We start from the raw sequence: 17,223 nt of genomic DNA, 5'->3' as shown, positions 1-17,223 counted from the left end.
CTTACAACTTCCTGTCAACTCCATAATTCATAACTCCTATTTTTTTTGGTCTTTTCTGTCATTTCGTTTTCTATCTTTTACAGTTACCCAGCATGCTCGGCATCTGAGACATACATTTTTTTGCCTTATAAAGAATATGATGTACAATAATGGGTGCATGTAAACAGGTTATACAGGTTTTTTGTAAAATCTTCAAGTTGTCATTTGCTGGCAAATTATACAATTTGTAATATTTTTTCTCTGCATTATATGAATTGAATAGAGCATCAGTATTATATTGGGTTTTACATGTATATTGTGTAATAATATATCACAAAATTAATGTATACATGTACGAGGGGGTATCAAAAAGTTTTAGAAATCGCCCAGAAGTGAAAGAGCTATGTCAATGAAATTTTGTCAGTGCAATCACTGGTCCTTATGTACACTATGGTGCAAAAATGGTCTCATAAGTATGTTTACTTTTTTTTTACAGGCGACGCTAGATGCTAATAACCTGCTGCCCCAGTTACTGCGCATAAACTGCAAGATTGAGAAAATTGAGGCAAGCAGCGTTATTAAGATCCTCCATTTGAAGGGTTGCAGTGCCTAGAAAATCGATGATGAAATGAAAGTTATCTTCGGTGGTGATTGTGATATTGTCACTGTTGCTTTTTGGAAAATGTATTTTTATTTCATCACAGATTTTTTGGGCACTGTAACCCTTAAAATGGAACTGAATCATGCTACATGCCTCAATTTTCTCCATGTTGCTGGTTATGCGGTTACATAGGCAGGTACTGACATCTAGCGCCTGTAAAAAAAGTAAACATACTTATGAGACCATTTTTGCATCATAGTGTACATAAGGACCAGTGATTGCACTGACAAAATTTCATTGATATAGCTCTTTCACTTCTGGGCGATTTCTAAAACTTTTGATACCCCCTCGTATTCTATTACCATATAACTGCAATAATACAAAATAATGAGAGCATTTTTGTTTATTTGATATCTTTGTATACAAAGAATATTATTTGAAAATGTCAGCTGTACTTGCTTTTAATAAAATGTCAAGATAAGAAATAACATTGCCTCTTTGTTAGTTTACTTGTTGTTTTTGCTTGGTATAACAATGGCACAAAAAGACCTTGAATGAATGTTCCGCTTATTCACACACACACACAGAAAATAATGAATGCATTCAACTCCCTGACCGGTCAGGAATTTCATAAAAATTAAATTGTGTACCACAATCAAATATTGTAAATATCATGGTCATTTTTTGAAACAATTGATCCTATAGTATTTATTTTTAGTATCTTTGATAAAATACAAATTAGGTAGGGCCATGCCATGTAAGGGGTGCACCATTACAGTGGCATATGTGACCATCCATCTCAAACCGCTTCGTAAAGTCAGCAAATTGAATTTCGAGTTACAGTCCAAAATGTGCATAAAGCTTGTATTTATAATGTACCTAATAATTGTCCTACAAGTTTCTCATTTCAGTCCAGTCATATACCAATCTTTAATCCTATTGTTGAAGAGGATAATAAGCTTATACTTATAGTAAATAGCTTTAGTCAATGTTTGCTTTGGCTAAATCCTGTTCAAGTGGCGGATTAACCAACAATTAACAATGAGAGGACATTCCTGAACCTCGTTGACTTGGGGATGATTTGAAGTGACCGCCAATTATGACCATTTGATATTTAATACCAGCAATGTGGAAAAAGAGAAATAATGTAGCACCAAAATAATGTACCTTTTTACCGAAGGAGCAAAGTTTAACAAGCCATAACTCCACTTCTGGATATCGTTTGAAGTCAAATGATATATCATTGTAAAGCTTATGATATATATTTTCTAAACATGGAAGAAAACAAAATTGACCAGGGGCCGACTTTCGAGCGTTTCGATGTGGATGGTCACATATTTGAGATTTTTGTCAGACCCAGGGTCAGTATCAAATCCATGTTGAGGGGCTTGGCCCAACTTAGTCCTCAAAACTGACGAACAAAACAAAGAAAAATGTTTTCTTTGTTTTGTTCGTCATTTTTGAGGACTAAGTAAAACATTCATGCAATATTGTATTGTATATTTTATGTATAATACAATATTGCATGAATGTTTTACTAGTTCTCCTTGGTCAGCATTGGTAAAGATATAAAAGCCACATAGGAACAGCTCTACTCCCTATTCCAGAAAAATACAGCACCAATTATTTTGATTAAAAAATATTCTGTTTTGCCAAATGAAACAGCTAAACCCTAATCCTTCATGCTGTTAGTTCTAACTGGCAATGAAAGTCAATTTAATATTTGGTAAACTTTTGGAAATATGGCTAAAAACATGCGTTTTTAGGGCATTTATTTGTATGCTGTGACAATCAAGCCACTTATACTGATTTCATGCATTGTGCTTTTTGGAAATCACATTTTCTAATCTGAAAAAAGGGAAATACACAAATGTTAAACTTCCAAATGATTTGAAATATTTGTTAAATTTATGAATACATGTAAAAGTTTCTTTAAAAAGGCTTTGTTAGCAAAATATTTTTTTCTGTGTGGCAGAATTTCCGGAATTGTGACATTTTTTGTCAATTTTGAAATAATGTCCTGTTATTTTACATTATGAAAAGGCATTTGATTCCATTGAAACCCAGTCTGTGTTGGATGCATAACATCAAAAACGAGTAGAAAGCAAATACATAAATCTACTGTAGAGCGATATACACAAACTGCACAACTACAGTAACTCTTCACAAAGAAATTGCAAAGATCAACATCAAAAAGGAGTGAGACAGGGGGATACAATCTCGCCAAAGTTGTTTACAGCATGTCTGGAAAGCATATTCCAATCACTTCAGTGGGACGAAAAGGGTGTTAAATATCAATGGAAAGAAGTTCAACCATCTCAGATTTGTGGATGATATTTTAATCATCATAACAGAAAACCTGGAAGAAATTGAAATCATACGCAGGGAGCTCTTTGAAGCTAGAGGATCGTGGCCTCAAGATGAACATGCCGAGACAAAATAATAACAGGACCCCTCGTTCAGGAAAGAATAGTCACTGTCAATGGATGCAACATAGAAGAAGTCAATGAGTATATAATACTGGGACAGTAGTTCAGCCTGAAGGGCAGTGACGGCGCTACGGGGGGCATTAGCCCCCAAATATTTTCCTTTCCCCTAGTTCCCCCCCCACACACACACACACTTTTGAGCCAAAAAACCCAAAATTACATAAATTTCGACTATTTGTGACAATTTTGCACAAAATTTGTCTGAAATTCACTTTGCACCCCCCTCGCCCCGATAATTGGACAAGTTTGAACCTCGGACGTCAACATTTTTTTGATCCCCCTAAAAAAGGGTGGATTTTTTTGATCCCCCCTTTTTATCGTCTAAAATTTTTTTGATCCCCCCCCCCCTTCATGTCCTAAAAAAGAAACCAAAAATATACATCATTAACAGTGGGATAGATTTCTTTTTGACATTGGGGTCGGAGAAAATTTCTTAAAGTCCAGAGAATCCAGCACCTTTTGCCGACAAAAATAAGTTTATGGTAGGCCTACAAATGCGCGCAAAGCTCGCATAAAATTTTGCCATGTTGAAGCCAAACTGTTGAAATATAGTAGGCCTACGAAACTGGAATTAATTTGTGCGAAGCGGAAAAAATTGGCACTTTTTATTTTAAAATGACCAAATATGGGGTTAATTTTGGTTAGAAACCCATATACAGGCGTCAACATTGGGGGATGATTGTATGGACCATCCCCTATCAAATATTGGGGGGTATTTATCCCCCCGGGATCTACCCCTATGGTCATTAACTCATTAGCTAAAAATTACCGTTTGGAGTTATAATATTACTCATTGGAGCTGGAGTCATAGTGTTACACCCAAGTAGTAAAGTGCGCACATTTTGTTGATTTGTAGCTTGAGATTACAAAATTGAATAGGCCTACTTAAAATTCATTTTTAGGACCCAATTTTTTTTCCCCCCCCCCCCCCCCACCAAAGTATTTATGAACACTCCCTACGAACTTTGTGACCGTCCTCGTAGCGAGTGACTTCAACCATGTCAACGTTTCGAGTGAAAGCACAATTTGACAACATTATGAAAACTCGGTGATCGATACGTGACAGCGGCGGAGAGCAAAAGAGTTGTTCTGCCAATTTCGGATCTCGACAATAATGCTTTCAACCAAATGGCACCCTGTAGGCCTATGTGGCATGTTTTCTACTTGTCTGTGCTATCTGTGTTAATATTCCGTAGGAGTGACGAATTTCTGTAAGTTTATTTTCACATTTATTTACATGTGTGTTCTAAATTTCGCGGAAATGGGGTATTTTGTTGACTGAAATCGCGGACCGCGAAATCGCGAAAAAGAGGGGTATTCTGAGCATTGTCTCCGCGAAATTTTAAAAAAAAGGGGTATTTCACAGGTTCGTTCGATCGATGTCTTCAGCCCGAGTCTTCAGCCTCCATCCTCTGACATAATATGATGCTAGATCTGGCATGTGGCAACTCTTAATTGACCTGAGTGAGCTTGGAAAACCAAGCTTCAGTTGTGAACTGCAGCTTCATAATCTGGTAAATCTGCCTGAGATAATGGTGTGTTAATAACTCAGGTTAATAATGTTCCTGGATCATTACATGTTTGGGATTTTAAAACAGTTTTGTGGACAGTACTTTCCCTGAATTTATTATAGAAGATATTTTAATATTTTATGTACATAATATGAACATGCATGATGTTCCTAGATAATGTAGAAGCTGTACATGCACGATGATCTCCCAGAGGTGTCTGAACTGGGATAACCTGGATGGGAACCTGGACTGATACCACAAAATTGTACATTTGAATTTCTACTATCTGTTTCTGTATGTGTTTAAGATATATCTGATCTGAGTATCCAACCCATAGTGTTGTGCAGCCTGAGGTCTTGTGTCAAAACTTGGGTACCACAATACTTTAAAGGAACCTCTGTACACAAAACTTCGAGGGATTGTTCCTCTTTGGTTCATTTTCAATTAAAATCAGTAGGCCTATACAGGCATTGTAATTACCCCAGTTAATAACACAGGATCATCTGGGAGTACAACAGACACAAAGTAATGTTCATACTTGCACATTTTGTACTTAATATATTAAAATAGTTGGAGTCATTGAAAAGGGGTGTCTGGAAATCTTCTCATTGAAAACCTTGAAAAAGGGGGTATTTTTTACCCTGATTTTGTCAGTGATTTGGCAAAAAAGGGGGTAAAATCAATGAAAAATCAGTGAAAAGGGGGTTTTGAAAAAGGAAGAACACACATGGTTACCACTTTTTATGTTGACCTGGGGTACCGGGAGTAATTGTTGGTATTAATAGTTCCTGCACAAACCTGACAGTTGACCAGGCCAACGATTTTGGACCTTGGGTTAAAATCCCAACAACTTGTACTAACACTTTTAAGGGTAGACTCGGTATTGTTGGCAAAAAAATAAATCGATTTTCATTATCTAAATCAATAGACCTATATCAGAGTATGCCTATTGAAAAACAACACTTCGATGTTTTGCAAAAAGTTCATTCTTAGTCATATACTTTGAGAACTTGCTTGATTTATTGCTGTTAATGAGTTATGTACATTTTACAAAAGTTTTGTTTCAGTCCTCTTTACAACATAACTCAAGAACATAGAACCTAAAAAAGTATATCTGTGATATTTGAATTCTTCTACACACTCCCTATGAAATGATCAATGCAAGTTTTGCCAAAGCTCACTACCATTCGCAAGATGCTGTGAACTACCAAATCGCAATATAGTTTACCTTAAGCATTAAAGCAGCTTCTCAAGTCTCCACTTGAACATATTAAAATCAGTCCAGGGGCGTAGCAAAAGCCTCGGGGCCAGTAAGTCTACCTGTAACATGTGCATGAACTTAATTCTTAATCTTAGCTATATAAACTCCTCAACAAAAGTTTGGAAAGTTTTTTCAAGCATCTGTATCTCCAATTATTTGTGACATATTCATATCGTGTTGCATATCACTGCATGGATAGCTACAATATTCCCCTTTACAATGACACCCCATTTGAAACAACAACATTTTTCACGTCTGAGTACACGCCTTGTGAATGTAGTGGGGTATCAAAATGAATTTGCCAAATTGACCATTATTCTGTGCTCAAACAAAGCTATAGCCACTAACCTTAATAGCGGGTGGAAAAACCACAGGCAGCCACAATAGTCAGGCATGCACCTTCTCCTCATGCTGCTCACCGACCTGGTTACATGTTACTGTGGGATGGAATTCCATTCTTCCACAAGGATTCGTTGCAGGTCATTCAATGTGGTTGCCTATGGGCTTCTTTGGCACGCACAGCACGATCAAGCTGGTCCCACAAGTGTTCAATTGGGTTGAGGTCTGGCCCCCGGGTCTGGCCTGATGGCAGGCCATTTTGAATCTACTCCCATATTCTGTAGGTAGTCGTTGACTACCGTGGCTATGTGGGGCGACCGGTGTCATCTTGGAGGATTGCATTAGGTCCCAGATTGTGAAGCTATGAGATTGCAGCTTGCTGCACAGAATAATGGTCAATTTGGCAAATTCATTTTGAGACTTTTGAGACCCCACTACATTCACAAGGCATGTACTCTGCCGTGAAAAATGTTATGGTTTCAAATGGGGTGTCATTGTAAAGGGGAGTATTGTAGCAATCCAGTGATATGCAACACGATATGAATATGTCACAAATAATTGGAGATACAGATGCTTGAAACAACTTTCCAAACTTTTGTTGAGGAGTTTAGAATTCCCACTCTCACATCCCTGATCATTGTGAAATACAATGGAAATTATTTATGCGTCTTTTCATGAATCAAGTAGTCATATGGAAACCCGGGCATGGAAACCTTTGAAAAAATAATGTTTACATAAATACCAGTTAAAAATCAACTTAAATCCCATATAAATCAGCTTAAATAATTCCTTGTCAACAAATATTATTTGTCCGTTTAATTTTCCATAGAATATATTTGGCATTGAAATAAGTAAAAATTGCGATTATATCCCACGTACACTCGTACTTACAGAACATTTGCGTTTTCATAATGTAGTGTTAAAGGAAGGTGACCTGATATTTGGAAAATCAAATTCTTTAAAAACTTATGTATAATATAAAATGTTGTCCCTTTCAAGCACTCATGCAAATGTTCCTTGTAAATGAGACTAATTCTTTATGGAATTACTGACATTTAATACAGTACAAAACAGTGTTTTTCATTAATGATAATCATGTAATAAATTGATCAAATGAAAGATACTATTTTTTGAACATGGCAATACAATTTTCATTTTTTTTCGACATACTAGGGGCCTCTTGCTGTAAATACCACAAAGATGGAAATGTTAAATTTGAAGAGTATCATTTTGGCGTATAATTTTATTAAACTGCCTTATGGTGAATCTTACAGGACATGCCTTCCTCCCGGTGAGTTTGGGGGCTTCCAAATTTTGGCCTGGCCCAGGGCCACCAAAAAGGCACTGATTTATTTTCGCTTTTATTCGGGACCCCTGAACTCTCGGGGTCCATGGACTTCGTTCACCCTGTCCACCCGCTTGCTACGCCTCTGTAAATGACATGCAGTCAGTGATAACAAATAATGACCCCCCCAGGAAAGGAGAGAAAGAGTAAGGGACAAAAAGAGAAAAGAAAAGGGAGAAAAAGACAAGGAATAATTGAGAAGGCACATGTCTATCTTCAGTAGACAGCAAAATGGTATACAGTTTGTATGCCTTTTCCTCTTTGCGATCTTGTGTAGATATCAAGTTTTTGAAAAGAGCTTATATAAAAGGTGTGAAAATATCAATATAAACTTTCTTTGGTCACGCACCCACACACCCAACCACACCTCCACACGCAATCCTTCCACCCTCACATCAAAAGACTCATGCATTTTATCGGTTATCTATAAAATTAGAGGAACCAACTTTTGCTTACTAATTTGTCTGCTATCTTCAGTAGACAGCTAAGGATTTTCTCGAAAATAAACTTCTCGAACATCCCCCTTTGGAATTCCAAAGATATTTTTTTCTTTCACTTTTTCCTTTTGGCATCTTTTTAGCAAGCTTCTAAAGGTTTGATAAAAGGTATGAAAATAGCAAAATAAACTTTCCTTGGTCACGCACCCACACCACCCCTCCCTCATACATTGACCTACTAAAAGACCATTATATTATTTTATGGGTTTTTATTCAAGATATAGGAGGACTGACTTTGTTTTTTATTTGTCTGCTATCTTCAGTACAGTACATAACATAATATAGCAAGGGGTTTTCCAAAAGGTTTGACAAAAGATGTGAAATCAAGAACTTGGAGGAAACTGGATTGTGTTTTTTATGTGTCTCCTATCTTCAGTAGATAGCAAGGGGTTTTCCAAAAGGTTTGAAAATAGGTGTGAAAATACCAAAATAAACTTCAATGCAAATCTCCCTTTCTTTTTGTTTGAGTTATCACAAAAGACAACACTATAAGGGGATACTACACCCATTGCATTTTTTTTTTGCATTTTGTGAAGAAATGAGAAAAAGATTGAACAAAGTGGTATACAAAATGAAGGGGCGAATCATATCGTTCTATCGGTGGCATTGGTATCAGCTTACATGCTTTTAAACTGGTAGAAGCTAAAAAGTGGTACATCACCGATGTACTACTTTTTGGCTGTAGTACACCCATAAATGACATGTTCTCACTGTAAATCCTTAGTTGTAATACTTTTTAAAACACAGGCGTTAAACTAAATTGTTATTATTATCTACCTGTACCTTCTCAGGAAAAAGGTTTCGTATTTTGAAAACCATTCTGCTATACATCACAAATGCAAAGTAAAATCAATACCCTTCCTAGGTTTGCAAGTTATCACACTTTGAATTTGTATCTAAACGCATCCAAATCACTTATCCTAAATACTCTGAATATGACCTAAGCGACATTGTTAGATATCAAACATCAACTTGTAAGCTCTTGTATATATAAATCTAAACACCAGCTATAGACTGTTTAGCTTGTATTTAGATTATAATACAGGTTGATGTTTGATATCTAAACGTATAATGTAAACACAAGCTAATCATGGTGTTAAGGATGGGGTATAAGTAGGATGTCAAAAAAAGTCAAAATATAGTCCACCGTTTTTGCCGTTGCGTCGGACGTCGCGTTTTCCGTTGTTCGTCACGATTTTTCGTTGTCCGCTTCGACCCACTTCGGATGTTTCCGTTTACGCTCAAATGATCAGCTTTGTTTGGGCTTTGTTCGTCTTTGGACGATGATGGGAATTTTACCCACTACGGAAGACGCTACGGAATGTCGCAACGACAAAATTAACGCCCACAAGACGTCCAACTATTACATAGGCCTATTTTGAAGTTTAAGGCTGATGGATGATGTTGTGCAAGTAAGAAACGGTGGATCGATATCGCGATATTCCCTATATTAAATCCGCTTTTGTTATTCCTTACCATCACAGGACATTTCTAATTGGAGTTATTCCCCCAAACATCGCAGAAGCTTTTACAGAATCTTCTACTCCATACTGGGGACCCGACCTTGATTGTGAACTCCTCGGTGATATCCCCACGACAGACTTCGCAACGCTACCATCAAACAGCCATAACGCTTCGAAAACTTCTACTACGCCATCGCCTATCGTGTATTTGAAAAGATTTTACAAAAGATTTTCCGATCGAGTTACACCGGGACATATAGCTTACATCAATGATCCCTTGAGAACTTTTTCGATCCTAGAGCCTGGCAGACGTGGCGGATGTCAAGATAATGTACGAGCATCGGTGATTGATTCGGCAAAACAACGGAAGTGTTTGTTGGCAATTAACGCGGGATTTTTCTGGGCAAGTACCGGGGGGTGCTACGGGAACGTTGTCAGTGATGGAAGATTTGTCCAGACGGAGAAGGATGAGAGGTATCAGAATGCACATTTTGGAATCAGAAGTGATGGAAGTTTTGTATTTGGGTAAGTTATCCACAACCAATACAATTGGAGCACCATTGGCATGATTGGTCTCATGACATAGGCCTACCATTTATACACAAATGCGCTAGAAAAGGGTTTAATAGTGTATTTACTATCCAAATAACTACTTTCCTTGCTCCACAGTATAGCCTATCGGGAACAAACCCTTATTTATGCTAAATAGCCTTCCCAATTTTACGTGTTGAAGGCCATACTCTTCATACCTCAGTAAACATCAAAAGCTAGCTGAGTGCACATGCTTTCCTCCGGCCATACGTCCATCAGAAGCTAGCTGATTTCCGTGTCAAATAATGACAGGGAATTTCTAGCGTACTCGTGTATAAGAAATGGTTTGCCAAATACGGGTATTATGACCATTATAGAGGTTGTGCATGAAATTATTGATTGGCTCCAAACAAAGGATTTGAACCGGTGTCCTTCACCGTAATCATGGCACAGTGCAGTCTATTCAATCAAATGTTGCCTTCAACCTATTTGATCGTAGTGCATTTGTTATGTGTGTGAGACGAACTGTCGCGGTAGATTGAATTGCAATAATGCTTTTGTTGAATGCATTTGAGGTCCGCCATATCTACGGTATATATGCACAACTTCTATTGTGTGATCAGTTGGCATATACCCTTCAGTGTGTGATTATTAGGAGTCAATTCACCACACACGGGTGAATGTGAGATGTCCTCTAACTTTTTCTAATGTAATCCTAGCGATCTTCCGCTAGACGAATCCAAGTAGCCAAGTCATGGTCAGGATTTGGTCGGACATCTTTGGGTAGCCGTTTGCACCAACCTGGTGTTTTGAGCGCCCCATTGTGCAAATAAAAGCACTCATCACCTGTGTATGTCTGCAATCATAGATTGAATACAATACCGCTTTTTTCAAAGATACTTATCGTACAGGTGTGAGTGATCAGAATGATATGGTTCAATGCATAGATACCGCGTGTAGTTAATCCGATTATTATGTCACTTCAGCAGCGAATATACCACGTAAGCTCATGTAAAAGCTGTGTGTTTTGCCGAAGGGAACTGTAGGGCCTATTGTGTTGTAAACTAATCATTCTTTTGTCTACCTGTGTTTTCGCGGAAGGTATAAAACGGGTGATGGAATGCAGTTTAAAATTTCCGCCAAGGGCGAATCATTTCACATTTTGGGTGCATTGTAGCCGACGGCTATCCAACTAAAGGCTGCTAGTCAGGTGTAGGAGTGCGTGGATTTGGATTCGTCTATATCGGCTTGTCGCTGACCACCGCTATCATTTCTGGTGCGACGCGACTGCGCAATGTAGCAAAATAGTCGTCAGAGCGGCAAGCGATAGGAAAGTATGAAATCAGCATCAGACCTACTTTTGTTGAAATACTGCTTGAGAATCATACTTTTTGACAGAGTCTTAAAAAAATTGTTTGTTTCATTTTACACTACAGATACCTGACAAAAGAGGACATCGCGAACGAGACCAATCCCTTCACACAACTCGTTACTGGGGTCGGATGGATCGTAAGAGATGGCAAACTAAATATAGAAGAAACCAAACAAATCGAATGCAATGACACCGCGATAAATGGTATTTATCATAAAACAATGACTGGTTTTAATATAGGGCCTAAATAATTATACTTAAGGAAGAAAATCTTACCGCTAGGCCTACTAATGCAGGAACGTCGCACCGAATGTATACATGTACATATAAAATGAACTGAATTTACACCTTAATAATTTAACAGTATTTTTATATTTTTGTTTTTGTTGCAGTGTATTCCATAAATAGATTATTTAATAGTATTTCTGCCAGAACAGCTATTGCAAGTGATCGACATGGGCGTCTGATGATAGTGCAAATAGACGGCCGTACGGATCTTACTGGGTAAGGGAAGACATCCAAAGCGATACGAAGAACCTATCGTCATCACGATACCGATCAGCCAGAGGGCTGCTATGATAAATGATTTAGGGCTTGTTCACGTTATCATCGACTTGAAACGAGCGGACCTGTTTAGAAATGCAAATTTTTTTATGCCGATTTTGAATTGTTTTAGTTTTTACGTTTCCTTTGATGTTTCAGGGTAACATTGCCCGAGTTCGCAGAATTTCTTATCAAACATGGTGCAGTGAATGCCGTTAACTTGGATGGAGGTGGATCATCAACTTTAGTGTACAAAGGAGTGGTGATAAACTACCCGACTGATGTTTGGTAAGCACTGCATGGCTATGCGTTGCCGACACTTAGATCTCAAATCGACCCACAATATAGGCCTATATTTATCGCTCATTCTACAAAATCGGGTGCCAATAGCCTTTTTTCCATTCTTTGGTCCACAAAAACTTTGTCGAGCATTTAGGGCATCAAATATGTTGTTTTTCTGGTAGAACTCAACGAGATCTACACGGACATATATAGTTTTCCATACTTTAAATGCTTTCTTCAGCCTGATTAACCCTTGCAAAGGCTCAAAAATCGCTAAAAATGCGTTTCCACAGCTCAAGTGTCACATCTAACCCTAAATATTTTCTTTGAATAAATGCGATTTCTTTACATATTTGTTGTTTTTTAATTAGATAACGCATCATCATATTGTTTATTAACATTATTTTTTAGTGATTAAAATGTCTTTGTGTAATTCTAAAATAAATTACACTTTCCACCAAAACGCTGTGAGCTACGTTACCCTTTTTTAACACACGTTATTGGAAAGAAGTAAAACAGAGGTATCAATGTAATTTGCGGTTTTTGAAAGGAAACACTCATAGGTTTTTAAAAATCACAGTAAAAATCGTGATGCTGTAGCATTTTTGGCATAGAAATGTTGTAAACATTGAAATTTCGACCGACCATGTTAAAATTGGTGAGCTACGTTACCAGGATTCTATAGTATGCACTTGTATTACATGTACTTCCTAATAATATTTGAAAGCTACCAGTGGTCGAACCCCATTTATATTAGAATTAACCGACATAACGTTCTAACGTTCGCAAATCACATTAAAAACATTAAAAACCAGTGAACTACGTTACTGTGAGCTACGTTACACACTCATTTATGCATCTTCAAAACTTCTATGAAATGGTGAAATCTGTTTTACATTTCACTCAAGTGATCTTTAATTTGCTTTTTATGACCTTGGATTGAGTAAAAACAGCCCATTTTATAGTCGGTAACGTAGCTCACATTAGGCCTACATTGAGTTTTAGTGTTAAAAAACATCATGACTTCCTGAAAGAAAAATATGCAAGTGGTGTTGGCAATTTTTTACATCTGAAAGTAGTGATACATTTACTTTAAAAAAACACAAAAAGCAGGTCTTTTTGAACAACTTTTATTTTTTCAATTTGCCAACAAGGGTTAGGTTAGAATAAAGCCATTTCTCTTATTCGCTCCGTAGAAAGGACATCCTCTGCAACAACACGTATCTAACTTAAGGGAACAAACTTACAGTTCGATGACGTCCTATAGGCCTGAACGAAAGCGCTTTCAGTAGGAGGCCTTTCGGCTCCCTATCCTTCCTAAATACAAGTAAGCCCTATCAAATGTTGAAAATTTCCACCAAGGTGGTCAACTATAGGCCTAAGCCCACCTAACGAAAGACTTCGTTTATATGACTGATATGACGTTATCAAACTTTTGGATTGAGGAGCTAGGCACAAGAGAGTGTTTCGGATAGTTGACCGTGCGAATCCTCACACTCGAATCCAGCGTTGTTGAAATATCATCACACGTGACGTTGCTCATTGAATAAAACAATCAACAACACACCCTCGATTCATTTCACCTACAATAATGAAAACTCCAGGGGTCCTTCTTATATATTTCCTTATCCTTTATAGTGTGGAAAGCGATTTTACATGTAGCCGTCCAGTGGCCCACATAGCATGTGTACACGAGCCAAACTGCTCATCCTCAGCTGACTGCCGTAATGAACATGCACGATGCATAGCAGGAGAATGCCATTATGATTGCGCAATAGGTATGTGAAGCCATTTCTCAATAAGGATGTTGGCATAAACCATTAAGAATTTTAGAAATATTATGAATAAAAAATATATCATCAATTGTTCCACAAATTGCAAAAAAGCATTCAATTTGATGATTATTAGCTCATGCTTTTTCATAAAAAAAAAGGTAAAGAAGTCATCAAGGCTAAGTGTCCATTGGAATATCTTCTTGCGATTACCTTGATCTTTAATATACTGGTTGCAATTAGTATTGCATTGTAATTGACCTTGTCTATTTAGCAAAGAAAAAGGTTGATTCAGCACAATTTCACAAATTTACCATGGGTAGTGTAGAATATTCCAATTACGATTGTTTGTGTGATGTAGAATATTCCAATTACGATTGTTTGTGTGGTGTAGAATATTCCAATTATGAAAGTCTGTGGTGTATAATATTCCAATTACGAATGTCTGTGTGGTGTCGAATATTCCAATTACGAATGTCTGTGTGGTGTAGAATATTCCAATTACGATTGTCTGTGTGGTGTAGAATATTCTAATTACGATTGTCTGTGTGGTGTAGAATATTCCAATTACGATTGTATGTGTGGTGTATAGAATATTCTAATTACGATTGTCTTTGTGGTGTATAGAATATTCCAATTAAGATTGTATGTGTGGTGTAGAATATTCCAATTACGATTGTCTGTGTGGTGCAGAATATTCCAATTACGATTGTCTGTGTGATGTAGAATATTCCAATTACGATTGTCTGTGTGGTGTAGAATATTCTAATTACGATTGTCTTTGGTGTATAGAATATTCCAATTACGATTGTATGTGTGGTGTAGAAAATTCCAATTACGATTGTCTGTGTGGTGCAGAATATTCCAATTACGAATGTCTGTTTTGTGTAGAATATTCCAATTACGACTCTCTGTGTGGTGTAGAATATTCCAATTACGATTGTCTGCGTGGTGTAGAATATTCCAATCACGACTGTCTGTGTAATTGGAATATTCTACACCACAGAATATTCCAGTTACGATTGTGTGTGTGGTGTAGAATATTCCAATTACGATTGTGTGTGTGGTGTAGAATATTCCAATTACGATTGTCTTTGTGGTGTAGAATATTCCAATTACGATTGTCTTTGTGGTGTAGAATATTCCAATTACGAATGTCTGTTTTGTGTAGAATATTCCAATTACGACTCTCTGTGTGGTGTAGAATATTCCAATCACGACTGTCTGTGTAATTGGAATATTCTACACCACACAGACAATCGTAATTGGAATATTCTACACCACAGAATATTCCAATTACGATTGTCTGTGTGGTGTAGAATTTTCCAATTACGATTGTCTTTGTGGTGTATAGAATATTCCAATTAAGATTGTATGTGTGGTGTAGAATATTCCAATTACGATTGTCTTTGTGGTGTATAGAATATTCCAATTAAGATTGTATGTGTGGTGTATAGAATATTCTAATTACGATTGTCTGTGTGATGTAGAATATTCCAATTACGATTGTGTGTGTGGTGTAGAATATTCCAATTACGATTGTCTGTGTGATGTAGAATATTCCAATTACGATTGTGTGTGTGGTGTATAGAATATTCCAATTACGATTGTCTGTGTGATGTAGAATATTCCAATTACGATTGTCTGTGTGATGTAGAATATTCCAATTACGATTGTCTTTGTGGTGTATAGAATATTCCAATTACGATTGTCTGTGTGGTGTAGAATATTCCAATTACGATTGTCTGTGTGATGTAGAATATTCCAATTACGATTGTCTGTGTGATGTAGAATATTCCAATTACGATTGTCTGTGTGGTGTAGAATATTCCAATTACGATTGTCTGTGTGGTGTAGAATATTCCAATTACGATTGTCTGTGTGATGTAGAATATTCCAATTACGATTGTCTGTGTGATGTAGAATATTCCAATTACGATTGTCTGTGTGGTGTAGAATATTCCAATTACGATTGTCTGTGTGGTGTAGAATATTCCAATTACGATTGTCTGTGTGGTGTAGAATATTCCAATTACGATTGTCTGTGTGGTGTAGAATATTCCAATTACGATTGTCTGTGTGGTGTAGAATATTCCAATTACGATTGTCTGTGTGATGTAGAATATTCCAATTACGATTGTCTGTGTGGTGTAGAATATTTCAATTACGATTGTCTGTGTGATGTAGAATATTCCAATTACGATTGTCTGTGTGGTGTAGAATATTCCAATTACGATTGTCTGTTTTGTGTAGAATATTCTAATTCCATTCATATCATCTTTGCTGTGTATCCTTTTCAGATGACAACCATTGTCACCATAAAGAAAGCATCGCAGAACTGCAGCACAAGACGCCTCACGATTGGGTAGATCTGAACTATTTCAATCCGAACTAGTAGTTGTCAACTCGATTCGGGTCACTTGAAGGGCTGTAAATTTTCCAACTGTATGGAAAATATTGCTTTCCCCCCTTCACCTTCTCGGCCTGCAAAAAAAAACCCGCTTGTCCCCTCCCCCTTAACACATTCCAAATGTTTGAGAACATAGGAAAGTTGGCATTCACAGACGATAGGTTTAATGCTGTCTACGGAAGATAGTATTCAATTATTAAATATTGTCTACGGAAGATAGCACTCAATGATTAAATGCTGTCTAAGGAAGATAGCACTCAATGAATAAATGCTGTCTCTAGAAAATAGCATTAAATGATTAAATGCTGTCTACGGAAGATAGCATTAAATGCTGTCTATGGAAGATAACATTCAATGATTAACACTTAAGGTTAGCAACTAATTTAAACTGTTGCGATATGGTACTTCAAAACATCTTTCAAAAATTGCATTGATCACATCATAGCGAGTGTGTAGAAGAATTCAAATATCACAGATATACTTTTGTAGGTCCTGTGGTTCTTGAGTTATGTTGTCAAGAGGGCTGAAATAGCAACACTTTTGTAAACGTAAATAACTCATTCATAATCAAGCAAGTTTTCAAAGTATATGAATGAACTTTGGCAAAACACCATAGTGTTATTTTTCAATAATATATTGATTCAGATAATCAAAATCGATTATTTTGGCTGCTTCGACCATCAATACTTAGTCTACCCTTAATGATTAAATGCTGTCTCCATAAGATATCATTAAATGATTACATGCTGCCTACTGAAAATTTAATCATTTAAAAATGCTATCTACGGAAGATACCATCCCAGCTACCATGGATTAAATCATATCTAC

The 17,223-nt window shown here is 36.9% G+C and overlaps 1 protein-coding gene across 1 annotated transcript; it reads left to right on the top strand.

Moving 5' to 3' along the window:
- The first annotated feature begins 4,197 nt into the window (after positions 1–4,197).
- Positions 4,198–16,625, top strand: LOC140157918 (N-acetylglucosamine-1-phosphodiester alpha-N-acetylglucosaminidase-like). The gene is made up of 7 exons (XM_072181166.1): positions 4,198–4,280; positions 9,507–10,010; positions 11,453–11,592; positions 11,781–11,892; positions 12,091–12,219; positions 13,852–13,991; positions 16,286–16,625. The coding sequence occupies exons 1-7, from the start codon at positions 4,198–4,200 to the stop codon at positions 16,378–16,380; spliced, it is 1,203 nt and encodes a 400-aa protein (XP_072037267.1). The 3' UTR covers positions 16,381–16,625.
- Positions 16,626–17,223: the final 598 nt, after the last annotated feature.

This window comes from Amphiura filiformis, chromosome 7 (genome assembly GCF_039555335.1).
Source record: "Amphiura filiformis chromosome 7, Afil_fr2py, whole genome shotgun sequence".
NCBI lineage: Eukaryota > Metazoa > Echinodermata > Ophiuroidea > Amphilepidida > Amphiuridae > Amphiura > Amphiura filiformis.
Note: the sequence above shows the minus strand (reverse complement) of the source record. Positions and strands in the feature narration are given on the sequence as shown.